Below are 16098 nucleotides of genomic sequence, written 5' to 3'. Positions count from 1 at the left end.
GCTCAGAATGAAACAATTAGTATGAATAGGTTAAAGCTTCAATTTATGCTTTGTCATGACCTCAAATAAATCAACACATTGAAATGAGCTGATGAGAAGAATCTATATTTTTAGACCCGATATACATGAAAAACTGATTTTAAAATCTAAAATGTACTTGTCATACTTTCAATAATGACTTCAAATCAGTTTGGCAATAATGAACACTGACAAGTAATGCAATATCTTTTCTACTTCTATGAGAGATGAACAAGTATGAAAATTAATAATTAAATTCTGACATTTATATGTTAACCTGCAGTCATTAACCTTCTGTATTTTCCACCTAGTGATAAAAATGAACTGTCATCTGACAAAATAAACACACACATGCATGATAATAACAGTAACATTGCAGGGATTTCAGCTTTAATTAAATTGATTTAATCAATCACAGAATCCTTAACTTTGTTCATCATACAGCCCTGTTTGATGTTGCAGATTATGGCAACATTAAATGAAATAATGAAAATGGGAGGCATAGTTTAGTCAAATAAAGAGGCTTATGATGTGTCAAAACTAGTGCTGTCGACGATTACCATTTTTAATCAGATTAATCATCGGCTTGCTGTGGATTAGTTTCAATTAATCACAATTAAATATCATTCATTTTCAATCTATATTAATCGCATTTCATTTCCCATGAGCAAGAAAGAAAAGAAGAAAGAAGGGACTACATATGCACTTAACGTGTCTGTCGCAAGCTTGGCGACGTGTTAGCCGAAGTGCTAGCAGAATCCCCAACTGATGTAAACGTTGCGTTAATGTGGCATTTTAAGATGGAAGTGCGTCAGTGAAAAGAAAACTCCCTCCTGCAGAGTGAGTATAATACTTTATGTTGGTCGACTGCTCCATCTTGGGTTTTTTTTGTTCTCATATTTCCATTCAGAGGGCCAATGTGCTGTTTAGTGTCTTCCACTGCTATGGGTTGGTTCTGCTCCCTGTCACTATCAGATCAACTGCCCATTTGCGAATGTGCAATGCTAACTCTTGGACAAACTGCCTGAAATGCATTGGCAGAGACATTCAGTCATTCTGCGCTGCAGATGGGATAATTGCACTGAAATGTTTAATCAGATTAATCATGATGATGGACTAATCTGCGTTAACGTGTTAATTTTGACAGTCCTAGTCAAAACACACAATATCAGCTGACTGATACATTGGTAGAGTTTTCTCTGAAGGTAAATTGTTCATTTCTGTGACACAAATAGTCTGGCCTCTGATTTTACCAGGACAAAAAAAACGGGTTAATATAAACATCACTGTTACATTTGGGACCAAATTGAAATACTTTCATCGGTGTTTAACTTTGTGATGCCTTAAAAATCATGATCTGAGTGCACTGAGAGCATTAGTAAGAGGTGCAGCTAATGACACTTCATGGCCAAAGTGGGATGTGAGCTCGGATTTATTGATATTTAGCGAAACTATTTTGTTTATTTATTTATTGCGGCATAAAGTAAGTTAAACTGGATTTTCAAACCTCATCAGCAGATGTAAAGTGTCACATTAACATATGACCTGAGCTGCAGATTGAGGAGCTGACAAATGTAACTGAGGTCAATGACATAAAAATTTAATGTACTGTATTTTGCACCAAAACATGAAACTGGCTTTAGCTTTTCCTTCTCAACCGCTGGTGGACACATGGGGCTTCTTGTTCATACAGTGATGTTTTATCTTTCATGGTTTGTTGTTTAACATTTAGCATCTAGTATTTCTGTAGCTTCTCCTTAATGGAAATAATTCATTACTGTTTCCATCTAGGTAATATAGCTCTGTTAAGGAATGAATGGTTTCTATCCACTGAAATGCGAGGGGACCACTTATTCTTGTGAGGGTCACGGGGGTGTCGGAGCCTATCCTGGCTACCTATGGGTGGAGGTGGTGTACAACCTGGACGTATCACTAGTTCATAACAGGGCTGTGATATAAAGATAAACAGCCATTCACTCTCACATTCACACCTATGGGTGAATTAGATTGACCAATGAATCCATTAACGAGTGTGTCTAGATCCTCTGATACAGTTCATTCCTTTACTTTCTTGGTAAATTTCACTGGCATTTTCAGTTGAATAACTTCTCAGCTGGCATGTCTGTTTCTGCACATGAAATTTGACACCATGGCAACGTGGCCTTATTGTTTGTCTGTTGCTAGGTAACCCACTTCAATGATGATTCTGAGCATAGCAAGATAATTGGCCATCGGGAGACCATTGTAATCCAAAATTACGATTATCTCCCAAAATACTGGTCCTATCAACTTGCTGTTTTCACTAGTTTCTTCCTTGACTAAAAATACATAAGTATGACAAACTGCAGCTCTGTCCAGATTTTGTGTGATGCCTGACACACACGCGCATGCACACGCACACACACACACACACGCACAGACACAGAGTCCACTTCCCTTTTATAATATAGGATTACTCGCTTGCCCATGCTTGTTGGAATCATGACCTTCTTCTGTGAGCTGATAGTTCTAACCACTGCAACACCATGTCACCTGGAGGGGCTGTTATTTTGAAATATTGTGAAAAAGACTTGTTTGTAGGACCTTGCAGCACATTTAATATTGCAAACAGAAGTGAATAAAAACATGGTTTTGTACAAAATACAACCATTTGTACTTATTAAACAGAGTAAATTATAAATTAAGGCTTGACTTTAATACAAATAAGGGCCTGGTAACTTCTGTAGCTGAGAGAAAAAAAGATCAGGCCACTACGTGAGGAAATATGGTATTAATTTAGATATTCTTACAAATTATCAGTGTTCCCACTCAACTTTAAAAATACACATAGAAATAAATGAGTGGAATTGTACTCAGACTATGTCTGGGCACCACCAAGTCCTGTCCACTTAAAAGACCTAAACACATCTTGTGAAGACTGACTTTAACAGATTCATTCAGACTGATGCAAACAAGTGTGTATTCATTTCACTAAGTCAATAAAAAGAAGTGGAAGTCAGATACAGGTTCTGAAGTTTAGGAGAAGCTGCTAATTCATATGAACATACTGCTTCTTGCAGAACCATGTTAATAATTTACTCACTATATGAAACAATATTGCCAAACTACCATATAATAGCAGATTGATCACATTCAGTGGTAAAATCTGTGAATTTTCTCTCTGTATGCTGAGCTACCATGATCCTAATTATTAAATTTAAGCAGATCTGACAGTGGGTTGCTTCAAATCCTATGAAAGCTGAATATTACATGGCTCATTAGATACTGTAGATCTGTCAATAAGCCCCCCTTTCTTACAACATGGTGTTGGTGGGATACTGTTCACGGCTTTTAAATGAACCCATCACATATAATGTAATCCTTATTACTTGCCCATGTTAAAGCCCACTATCTCAAGTATAACACTGTGCCTCCGGGGTTTTTTATGTGTATGCACACTGATGGAAACACCTCAGATAGGAAAAATATTAGTGAATGCAGAAAGCATAGCCAGCAAGAGGAAACTACTTCTGCACTTTATCATTGACACTCGGAAATGACCAATAATAGTAACATCATGAGCAGCACATTTAATGTTAACAGCATGTGCTTTCACAGCTGTAGCCTTGACGAAGTGCTTGGCTTTCTAAATGACAGGTGCAAATGAAAGGTGAAATACTGACTTCCTCTTGAAGATGTCAAACTTCAGCTGTTAAATCAGTGGTTCCCAACCTTTTCTGGCTCGTGACCCCATTTTAACATCATGAATTTCTGGCGACCGCAGATATTCAAAACTGAGACATTTTGGCTAAAATGAATTTGTTTTTGATCATGTAATAGTTTGCTATACTATGTTGCAAATTAACATTAATTTTTGGAGGATATTTATGCTATATAATGTATATTATTATGGACGGAGGCAGAAAAGCCAGGTGTAGATTACTGCACAAAGTGAGAATTTGATTTTCCTTGGTCAGGATATGTACAGTCAGTCCAGCTTGGATTTCCAAGGCTGACAATTAATACTGAACAAACGATAACTCAAACTATGAATTATGAAAGAGCTGCAGCATCTGAAACTGACCACAATGAACATTTGAAAGATAAACAGTACCACAGTGCTTCAGTTTCAGCTTCACAGTTTGTCATGTCTTATGTATTGGGATTGTCTCTCTCAACTCACCATATATTTTTTATTTGTACGTTTTTATTTTTATTTTTATCAATTACTAGAAATTTCAGGCGACCCCATTTGAATTCCAGGTGACCACACGTGGGGTCCCGGCCCCAATGTTGAAAAACACTGTGTCAAATGGTAGTAAGCTTTCACATGTAATGCCTCCTTCAACTCTTAGGACTCTTTTTGTTGCTATATCTCCTTTCTTTAGTTTACTTACAGTTAATTCCATACCTTCAATTCAGTACAGTATAAGTTCATGTCATCATTGCCAGCACATTCTAATGTCAGCTTTAGTTTGGTCTTATTTAACAGTGCTGATGGCGAAGCAGTACAATGTTGTTTCAATCCGTTTGGCATGGCAGATGGCTCCAAACACAATGATACCCTTAAGCCTACAATAGTTATGGTAAAGAGCAGTTTAGTGATGCAAATCAAAGCTTGTAGCGCAGTCAGAACGCTGCGTTTTCGCAAGTGTAAACAACATAACAGTGAAGTGTAATCTGAAACTTTAGCCTTAAGCATTTTTGGCTCTGTGATCAGATGTTTATTACTAAAAAGCTTCAGAGGAGACTTTACTTTGTATGTTCACAGACATGTATCAGTCACTTAAGCATAAATTATATATTCTGTCTCAATCAGTATTTCATATCTAGTGCAGTATAACCTATATATTTGATCAACTTTCTTAACCCACTGACTTTTAAGGTCACCTAACACTAGTTACCCCCTACCAGTTTTACTTCTCAATAGAAGCTCATATCATATGCTTCAGTGTTGAGAGATCCAACTACAGACTGAGGTGTCTGGGTAGAATAGTACCTGTCCATAGACAGCTGAGCGACGAGCGTCACATCGGTGTTGTCAGAGCTGGGTTCATACTCATAGTGGAGAAAGTAGAGGTGCGTTCGGTGGACAGTGAATCGTTCTCGCCGAAACTCGTAGCATGGATCATCTTCATCCAGTTCAGACAGAGTCTTCTGGAGCTGCAGGCAGAAGGGAGCACCACACCGATTAGACAGATGTATAGATGCAAAAGCTAAGATGCGCAGGTGTAACTGACCCCTACCTTCAGCTAGAAAATCTTTAGTATTTCAGTTTTAAACCATTTGTCTTCACCTGGATATAAGGTCATCTTGTAAATAGATCACAGACTGCTTTCTTTAATGGAAACTACTAAGATTATATCCATAAAAAATAGACCTGAGCAACTCGCCTGTGGAATTCCACAAATACAATGTAGTACTTATTCTTAAACATCCCAAATTAACAATATAAGTAGATGACACCACATTATATGCATCTGCAACAGCATCTGCTGATTGGACAGACCAAAAGCACATTGAGTAAAAGTCATTTTTATTCCAGTGTTAACATGGAATTCTCTACCACAAAGCAGGTTACTGAGCTGTTTTGTTTTTTTTTTTTAATTTTGGGTGCCAGATGAGTACTGAGAGGCCTAAATCATAATTATGTAAGAAATCAAAAACAAAAAAAGACACAAATGTCAAAAACATATGATGAAAACACTGATAACAGCGTAGAAGATCAGCAGATAAAAACTATGTAAAGATGCAACAGGATGAAAACATTGTAAACGATGAAACGAGAAACAACAAACAATAAACACGCACACGTACATCCACCTGCACTGTGTGGCCGATATCTGGTCATTACTGAGCATCATGGGTCATGTTTTGAGGGTTCATCTGTGTCCCTGTGTGCCACTGTGCACCACAGACTCGGACTTCTAATCCCACATAAGTCAATTTAGCGGCTGTCACAATTTAATGAAAATAAACTGCATTTTTCCAATTAATTCTCCCCATTTAGCTCTTGTTAAATTTCTGATGAAATGTCATATTCAAGCAGTGATACAGGATTTGGTGGAGAAAACTGAAGCCTTCTACACAGTGCGTACAGACTGTACTTGATGTGTTCATAGAGCAGCACATCAGCCAGTGTAGGACTGGATTATGTCCTTGAGTCTATGTGACTTGTTTTCAGCTGAAGTGAAGACGTGCTTGACACAAAAGAATTGTTGTGGCTCTACAAAGCACTTTGCTTCGGGGGGAAAAAAACAGCTGAAGGTCTGTCAGCAGAGGGCTTGGTGTGTGGCGTCGTTGGGCTTTGAACAGTGTGATTAGCCGAGCGGCAGTGAGTGACTGGGCTGTAGTGGCACCGTGGCCCTGAAGGAGCCCAGTCTGAAATGTGCTGCTGGAGCCAATCCCTCAGTGACTTCATTAGTCTAATCATCACTTTAATGGGATTTAAATCGCTGCTCAAACTCTGAAAAATTGAGTGAGCAAACTATTTCCTGAGTTAAGGACACATTAGAATTGACTGTTGGCAAAAAAAAGGACTCTGGCACAGTATGATGAAAAATTATAATGTGATTAACTGACCACAGAACTGACACTTAAATGATTGCCCTGCCCATGGTGGCTGCTCCTGAAAAACCCAACTCCTGACCACTGGTGACCTTCATCAGATGAGAAGCTGAAAAGCGAAGGATCAGAGCCCGGATGACAAACCGAGTCTGTATGAAGAAAAACTCAGGACTGCACCATCTCTACACAGAAAGCATTTCATCCTGGTTTTACTTTGGTGTCACATTGATCAGATACGCTGCTGCTGTAATTAGTCTGGCTGTCTACACTGGTCACTAAAGGGCTCCTGTGTCATGCTTATAGAACCATGCAGGCCTTTTTTATTTTATTTGTGTGACTGCTCTGTGTGTTGGAGTGTGTACAATTCAGAAATTTAACTCATCGAATGTGAATGAACATTATGCCTGAACACCTCCATGTAGCAACGCCCAGGACTGAAAAATCCAGAACTAAGTCTACCATGTTAAGTTTGAAACAGAAAGAAGAATGTGATAATGAAATATATGATGGAAACAAAGTGGTTTGTGGCTAATTTTCCCCATTCACAACAATGTACAGTGGGTGAACTTTTTTAGAAATTTATTACCTCCGCCAAGGAGGTTATGTTTTTGTCAGCGTTGGTTTGTCTGTCTGTTTGTGTGCAAGATAAGTCAAAAAGTTATGGACGGATTTGGATGAAAATTTCAGGAAATGTTGATACTGGCACAAGGAACAAATTATTAAATTTTGGTGGTGATCGGGGGTGGGGTGGGGGGGTCACGGGGGCCCACTGATCTGCCTTGGCGGAGGTCTGCGCTCTACGAGTGCTTTTCTAGAAAAGACAGCGCAGACGCCCCCCCACCCCCGATCACCACCAAAATTTAATCATTTGTTCCTTGTGCCAGTATCAACATTTCCTGAAATTTTCATCCAAATCCAGGGCACTGATCTGCTTTGGTGGAGGTCTGCGCTCTCCGAGTGCTTCTAGTTTTTAATATACAGTGCTTTCTGGACTATAAGCTGCTATTTCATTCTCATTTTGAACCCTGCGGCTTATACAGCGATGCAGCTCCAGTATAGATTTATATGGGCTAACGCCACCAGGGGGTGCTCTAGCAGGAAGCGCAAAAGTGAGACAGATGGGTGGAAGAGGTGATGCGAAGAGGAGAAGTTTTAATCTTAACTTTTAACAATCATTTTGCATGTCATGCACAAACCCTCATCATGGAAAACACACGAAGAAATGCATATTTTGCAGCTTTTAAGTTAAAAGCAATCGCTATGTCTGTCTAAGAAGGAAAAAGAGTTGCAGCATGGAAGTGCCATTGAGCAACAACGGAGGAGAGACGTAGAAGGTGTGTGACGGAGCCTTTCTGAGGATGTTCAACTCCAACACTGAAGATGATGACTTCAGTGGTTTCAATGAGCAGAAGGAAGATGAAGATAGAGATCAATGACTTTTCTGGGTTTTTTAACCAGCCGTGTTACTGCCATTTTACTGCCGTGTTACCGTCACTGTTTGGAAAAAAGCAGTTAAGGTATGGAAATAAATATTTCAATAATCTTTCTGTTTACCATCTTTCTGTGTAAATATCTCATGTCACAACGTGGACACCTGCGGCTTATAGTCAGGTGCGACTTAAAGTCAGCTGCAGCTTATAGTCAAGTGTGGCTTATATTCCGGTGCGCCTTATAGCCCGGAAAGTACGGTAGTTTTTATAAACACAATTCCTATTTATACACATCAGTAATCTCTTCTGACCACAGTTCAACGTATTTAATTCTGACTAGACAGACAGCAGTATATATTCAGGTATAAATTTATGCATAATTAAGCATGTAGTTGCTCTGAGTAACAGGTGGATGAATAATGTCTCATTGTTGTCTTTCACCGCTTCATTAATTCTTTTTAGTAAGTAAAACTTTTTTACTCATGTTTTTAATCAGTTTAATCGTAATTGATAAATGATATTATTGACAATGGAACTTTTGACACCTACAGTTCGCTCCAAAAAAAAAAAAAATCCCACACCATAACCATGGTCAAACTTAAGTAAATTGCTGTCTATAGTGGCTACATATTCTCATACTGTCTACAGATTCATTTTTGCATCTGTAGACATATTAGCACCCAAGATGTGCATAAAAAATTTAAAAATGCTTAAAATATTGCAAAAAAATGTGTTTACATTTGGTAGAGATTAAACAAAAAAAATGGCGTATTGATAAAAGCTAAAGAGAATAAGTGGATTCAGATTTTGTGACTTCATTATGTATTTGTGCTCATGTGTGAATCAATAAGAGAACTGCATCTGTGATTTAACACAAGACACTGAAACATTAGATGGAAACAAAATTAAATGGCAACATCTATGAAGAACTGCAGAAAGGAATGTTTGACAAAAGCCAACGGTGTCAAACTAAGAGAAGCCAGAGGATGAGGCTGAAGTCTTAGATGATCCCGATCAGTGGTTCAGTTCAGAGGCAAAAGCTAAAGAAAAAAATATCTGAAAAAATACCTCCTACATCCTACATGAGCTCCTCAATCACCAGCTCAAATGATGATGATGAACCAACTAACATAAATATTAGCAAAACACTAGTGGATCCTCCGTTAACATCTGTGACACATTTAGAATTAAACCTGAATTATGACAGGCTCACGCTCTTATTCGGCTGAAATGCTGCTCACACTAAGCCTTCAGTGAACACAGTTAAGGTCTCTGTGTGCTTCGTATAAATTATCCAACTGCAGGTTTAAAAGTTTATTCCTGTTCCTCCTGCATCCCACTGGTTCTCCATCTCTCTCCAACAAGTCTCTCTGGTTTCTACACTACTCACATCATTGCATACTGGCCTTTTGTAGAATACCATGGGTTCAACTGTCGGATTATACGTTTGGGACAAGAATTGTTGGATGCAGCTCTCCCCCAGTTCTGCAGTGGTTAGCAGGGGGTTTTACTGTCTGTTCTGGGGGTAACAGGACTCTTTGTCTGTAACACGTCCACCAATAAAACATCCTTTTCCCTCCAAAGCAATACATGAAGCAGCTCTCCATTCAGTGCACAAGGTCAGCTCTGAAGGAGATGAAGGGATCACACACATAGACAGTAGTTACCAGGCTGAACAATACGACAGTTTAGATCATATAAATAAGAAGAACTGAGGAAGAAGCCCATATTACTGATTTACTTAGTTTCTCCATTGATTGCAGCTCTGTATTCATTCATTCATTTAATTGTTTCAAACCAAAGAAAAAAACAAACTTTTATGTGTAAAAAGGACTAATATCAGAGCAAATACATTAATAAATATAGGTGATCAAGACAATATAGCAATTGCCATGTACACTAGTAATACAATTAATTCAATAAGTACTGATAAAAAGGAGTGGAAGGAAGAAAACGTATTAAATCCCACCTCCAACTCTCATTTATACAACATAATTACTTTTGCTTCTTTAATGATAAAGTTTCATCTGTTTAGAGTCCTAATAATGTAAATAACAGATAGTAAACAGATTAGGAAAACTGATGTATATTACACATAGTAGCTATCTGATTGATAGTCTGCATAATGTATAATACAATACATTTCAACAATAATTACATACCAACAATGGTAATGGAAGTGACACATACTGACATGGTAAACAACGACAAGCACATACCAACAAAGGTAAGAAAGAGCCAAGGATGGAATGGCCCAGCAATTAACAATAAGCCCCGCCCTCCCTGTACTGTGACCAGACCATACATTTGTAAAGTGATTTAAAACTGTGGATATTTTGGCATTGATTGTGGTGAAGATCCAGACTGTTCCAGAGTTTCACCCCACATACAGGCAGACAAAAGCACTTCCTGGTGGTTTGAGCCTTAGGAAGTGAAAAATTTCCAAACCCTCTAATGCCATAAGTACTCCTTCTAAGTGTAAAACACCTTTGTATGTTATTTGGTAGTGATTTGTTGAATGCTTTAAATAGAATTAACAAGGTATAATATTTCACAAGGTCATGAATCTTAAATACGTTGGATTGAATAAAAGAGATTATTACTATGTGCTAGAAATTCAGCCTTGTGTATGTTCCTCACAGCTCATTTTTGTAGTATGAATAATGGATGTATGGAACATTGATAATTGTTTCCCCACACTTTGATACAATAGGTGAGGTATGCTCAAACTACTAAACCTTAAATCGTGGGTTAAAGTAGAATATCACACATAATGTTCACATGGTTTTTGGGAGGGCTAAAATGGTCTCTTGTGCCTAACAAAAGCAGAAATTTAACTAGAGTGGACTGCATTGTACAAACATAGTACTTAGAGGCTGCATGAAGCTATAATTAGTCTTAGTTTTAGGTTTTGAGCTTTATACAAATGTCAGCATGTTAACATTCTCAAAATAGATAACTTAGCTAATCAGTAGGCTATGTGAGTGTGGGTATGTGTGTATGACTGTGTGACTTAGCTTCCACATCTCTGCTGCTATTTTAGAGGGATTTTTTTAAAGAAACATCTGCCAAAGGTCTGAGGTTTAGATACTCTTTAAAATTGTACTGCAATAAATGTACTTAGCTGCATTCGGGGGCCACAACTAAATCAGGTTAATGTTAGTGAAATAGTGTTCCTTCTGTGCAGTGTCAGTAAAAGAATGAGGAGGAGGAGGAGGAGTAGGAGGAGGAGGAGGAGGAGGAGGAGGAGGAGGAGGACCTGTTTCCTGAAGTCAAACTGGAAAGTGATGCTAAGTCCAAATAAAGAATTCAGCTATAGGGTGTATGACCTGGACTCCTTCCTATTTAACCTCATTTTCAGTGTCTCGTGCACAGTTTGATGGAATGAGTGCATGAGCAGCCCCGTTAAATGCTCTCTCCAAAATGTTCCTTCCCCCCAGTGGAAATGCAGCATTGTATTCCTGCTGACAGAGGTGTCCTCATCATACAAACGCTGCTCATGGCTGAGCTCTGGTGTATTCTATGTCTCACAGTGTGGAGCCTATGCTGCCTCCAGAACCCACAGCTAATTATTACTGTTTGTTTGTTTCCATGCTCATAAACTCATACAGAGTATGGCAGTTGTTCAATACGCCATATGCTGCAGCAACTCAATACTTCAGAAGGCTGCAAGTTGTGTTCTGCACAATGAGGAAAATATAATTGTGGAGCATATCATTTCTCTTCTCACTTGGTGGTCTTGTAGGACTCAGGGGGAGTGTGTTGGGACCAGCACTGTCTCTAAGTACAAGATATGACTGGCAGCTCTCCCTACAAAAACAGAGACGATGTCTACACCTGATAAGAAAAATATGTTTCCATCTGGATAAACAGGGCAGTGGTTGGGCCAAAGTTATAGTCACTTAAACTATATGACTCCTAAAATCCCTTTTATTCAATAAATATGAGGTTAAGTATTTCATTCAGTCATTCATTCATTCACTTTCTGAACCTGCTTTATCCTCACTAGGGTCATGGGGGTCGCTGGAGCCTATCCCAGCTACTTATGGGTGAAGGCGGGGTACACCCTGGACATGTCACCAGTTCATCGCAGGGCTGACATACAGAGACAATCACTCTCACATTTACACCTGTGGGCAATTTAGTTTAACCGATTAACCTATCAGTGCATGTCTTTGGATGGTGGGAGGAAGCCGGACTACCTGGAGAGAACCCACACAGACACAGGGAGAAACATGCAAACTCCACACAGAAAGGTAAGGGCCCCCCCCCATCGACTGGTGTTGGAATTGAGGTTAAGTATTTTTCATATGATATCTTTTTTAAATTTATTTTTGACTTAACTGCCTACACAGACATGAGGACAAACCTGACTTTTTCAAGAGGATCACAGTGACTGATAAAGGAAAATGACTGAACAACAGACATGAAACAGATTGATTCACATAAGATTAGATATGAAAATCAATCAGCTTTAAAATATTCTTTAACCACCTCAGACAACATCTTTGAACAAATAGTTTTATTAAAAATGTTAGAATTGATCATGTTTTTGTGTCATTCACTCAAACTTTGATTCTGTGATGCAGTGTTGTGCAAGTTAACAGAAATAAGCCATTAGTAACTGGAACTTACTTGTCTCAAAAGTAATTTAATTATTTTACCAATTACAGCATTGTTAAAGTAATCATTTACTTGGAAACATATTTTTTTGTATTATTTGAAAAAAAAAAAAAAGCTATAGACTATCGTAAAGTGACATCTATTAAATTGCATTCAATGTCTGTTATGTGCATCGGCTAAAATTTACTTAGGGGGTCAAATGAGTGGCCATTTTTGTCAAAAAAAAAAAAAAAACAGCTGTAAGAAATGCATAGAACTGTGTTGAAATAATGCTAATACATTTGTGCACAGACTACTGATATTATTTGACAGTGGAAGCTATATTTTCAGATATATTGGATTTTGAATAGCACGTATATGTGAAAACTTTTGCTAGTGGACGGACGTGACATTACCCATGATGATCTGGTCAGTACCAGTACTCTGTTAGTAATAAACTTGTATACTTACTATTGCTAATTATTCTCTTATTCATAAATGTTAGTATTGTGGATCTAAAACAACAGCTAACACAAAAACACAAAATGTGGCAGTGGACGGATGTGACATGGTTGTTACAGATCCCATCATACTGATGCTCGGCAGCCATGTCACTGTTTCCACAAATGATCCCTGTGCAAAAACTAGTATCAGAATTATTTATTGTATAATTTACCATCATACCAAAGAGTAAATAACAATATAGAATTGTTATTTCTTTATAAAAATGCTTATTATTAGAAAACTGTTGATTTAAAAAGTGACGTGTGGCATTCTTAATGTATGTTTTGGCGTAACATAAGCAGGATGGATCAGCACCATACTTCATACTGGAACCTGTAAAAATAAAACGTGACATGTAGTATATAATCTTGTAAGAAAAATTGGGGAATCTAAAAGAATAGAATATTTGTTTTTAGGTAAATTCAGTTCAAATATAACTTGGCCATTTGTGACATGAAAATATAGCATTAATTGTGATGAAACTGGACATTTTTGACCTGAAAGCATAGTTCATATGACCATCAACATGTTGTAACAGAACTGAAATCCTGTAAATTTACACAACTGGCATTTACCAACACAAAGTTCCTTTGGGGATTCACTTATATTGATTTCTTATGCACAAAGACATAAATAAGACCTCTAAGCAAATTTTAGCCGGCATAAGAAATGTGTGTCTGTTACTTTTCCACTGCTGCTATCGGGTTGACTTGATGAAACTTAAATGTGAAAATTATTTCTGAAATTAAATGCTAAGTCAATATTTTTAAGGTGAGAACATAGCTGTTTACACTTGACATCTGTGATCAATTTCTTAAGCTAAAACCAACTTGCTAGGTTGGCTCAGCTGCCCACATCCTCACATGATGACACATTACATATTGATGAGACTCAACCAATCTGTGATCTGCATGATTATACATCATGATCACCTGGACCTGCTTGGACCCTGGTGAAACTGGTACTGGAAATAGTATCTGAATCCCTGGTGGTCCATGCCCAGTCAAGGTGAGTTTAACTACTGTTAGCACAGGTGGCTACATACACTTGAGGCATATTTTAGTCCATACTGATTGAAGATACTGCTTCTTTTGGAATCAAATTAAATAACAGTCTGGAAGGATTTTAACCATTTGTGTTGAGATTCACTAAAATGAGGCTGCTATTTTTCTGGGGGGTTGTTTTGTTCCTTGAGTGTACTGTGGGCCAGATTGAGATGGTCCACAGGCTGTTGGGTTGTATTTTGCCAGTGTGTATTACAGTGTGACAAAGTGTTTGCAGGGGGGTTAGTGTGGGTGGATGGGTCAACAATCTTAAGTCACTTCCACCTACATTCTCGCTGTTGTGGTCGGCTTCGCTGGGACAGCCGAACAGCTCACGCCGCAGCAGGTTCCCATCGTACTCCAGAAAGGTTAGATACAGATTCCGGAAAAACTCCACATGCTTGTTCTTTACTCTCAGTTTCTTGGGGGAGTTCCAGTGGATCACCTGCAGAACCAAAGCAGAGTAAAGGTTAGCTGCTTTCTGTATTGTCACAACCTGGCAATGAGATTCTTTTACAAAGACGGTAGCTTCAGTCCTAATCAGCCACATATGCTCTGCTTCATTTCAATTAGACACAATCAAGAAAAAAACATCACAGTTTAGCAGAGCACATGGGTCGACTGATGAGAACGGGGGTATTCAACTAACAATAAAGAAACAGCTTGATACTGACAAACATAATCTGAGAAACATAATAGAAAGCACTTTATGGAAACAACGTGACACTACAGAATAAGGAGGTGGAAGGCAGAGTGTTAATAGTTGAGAGTTGAGTGAAATATTGACAAAGGAACATCTGTAGGGGAGTAAATGCAGTGGAGATAGAGGTGGAAACTCACAGAGCACAGTTTTACACATTTAGTCTACATAGTTGGTAAACTATCTGGTTGTTCAGCTACTCATGTTCTTTACATGTACTCAATCTACTGCAATAGTCTCATCCAGTTGCCATTCTACCACTTTACATGTGATGATGAAGGGTAGAGAAAGTGGATAAAGCTGATGAATAAAGTTGTAATTCTTAAAAAAAAAAAGAGAAAAAAAAAAATGGTTTTAGCTAACTTACATTAGTTCCCACTGTATCTGTACAGTCAAATGTTAATGGCTTGAGTCTTTTATGAGGTGCTGCAGATCTTAACATTTTGTATTTTGTTTGTCAGACCTTTATCTGTGGTGTCCAGCTCATGAGAAGGTAAATTAAGTAACAATTTATGTCAACACACACACAGCTATGCATGAACTAAAGTAATGCACATGCAGCGATGAAGAACCAGGAGCGCAAACAGTATTTAAGACACTTAAAATCTACTGCAGGTAAAACACTGATGGTAACTCATTGTCATATTTAAGTTGAATAAATGAATTTATCCTCTAGGGTTAGCTTCTAGATCATGACTGGTGCCTTATTTAAGAAAGGAATTATAGTTAATGAGTAATTGATTTTTTAAATGTTGATAAAACAGGAGAAGAGACTGCACCATCCATGGTACTGAACAGCAATTTTCATGGTGTAAAGGATGTCAAAAAACTAAATATGAACTTTAAATATTTTTGTGTGAAAATAAGAGTTCATTTAACTTCTGTACATTTGGGAGTGTTATGTGCCTCTCCACTCGTCTCACTAACGACCTCAGGACTGGGTGAAAATGTGAATTGTTTTGCATTCAGTGTGTTCCCATAACACCTTCCTCAGGCATTCTAAATAAATTAACATGAGTGGAGAAAATTCTGTCCCTTCTATAACCTGCTCCCTGTCCTCAGCTGTGCCTCTTCTTTGTGCAACTGTCACAGCCATGCAACATGTAAATGTACCACTGTAAACATTAGTCATTCATGAGACATATTCTGCTCTTCAAATTCTATGTTTGGAAAGAGAAACTTTAAGAAACACAGCAACAAGTTCAACAAATATCCGTGGCTTTCCATTGCAAACTTTTGACTGTGCAATCTGCAT

At 38.1% G+C, this 16098-nt stretch overlaps 1 protein-coding gene across 1 annotated transcript in view; it reads right to left on the bottom strand.

The window, feature by feature from the left end:
- large1 (LARGE xylosyl- and glucuronyltransferase 1) overlaps positions 1-16098 on the bottom strand; it is a 216217-nt gene that overhangs the window by 11561 nt on the left and 188558 nt on the right. Inside the window, exons 10-11 of the mRNA XM_030148506.1 lie at positions 14433-14588; positions 4997-5160 (exon numbers count right to left, since the gene is read on the bottom strand). Coding sequence (XP_030004366.1) covers positions 4997-5160; positions 14433-14588 — 320 coding nt within the window. The remainder of the gene's footprint in view (positions 1-4996; positions 5161-14432; positions 14589-16098) is intronic.

This window comes from Sphaeramia orbicularis, chromosome 12, assembly GCF_902148855.1.
Source record: "Sphaeramia orbicularis chromosome 12, fSphaOr1.1, whole genome shotgun sequence".
Taxonomy (NCBI): domain Eukaryota; kingdom Metazoa; phylum Chordata; class Actinopteri; order Kurtiformes; family Apogonidae; genus Sphaeramia; species Sphaeramia orbicularis.
This window is presented reverse-complemented; position numbering and strand designations above follow the sequence as displayed.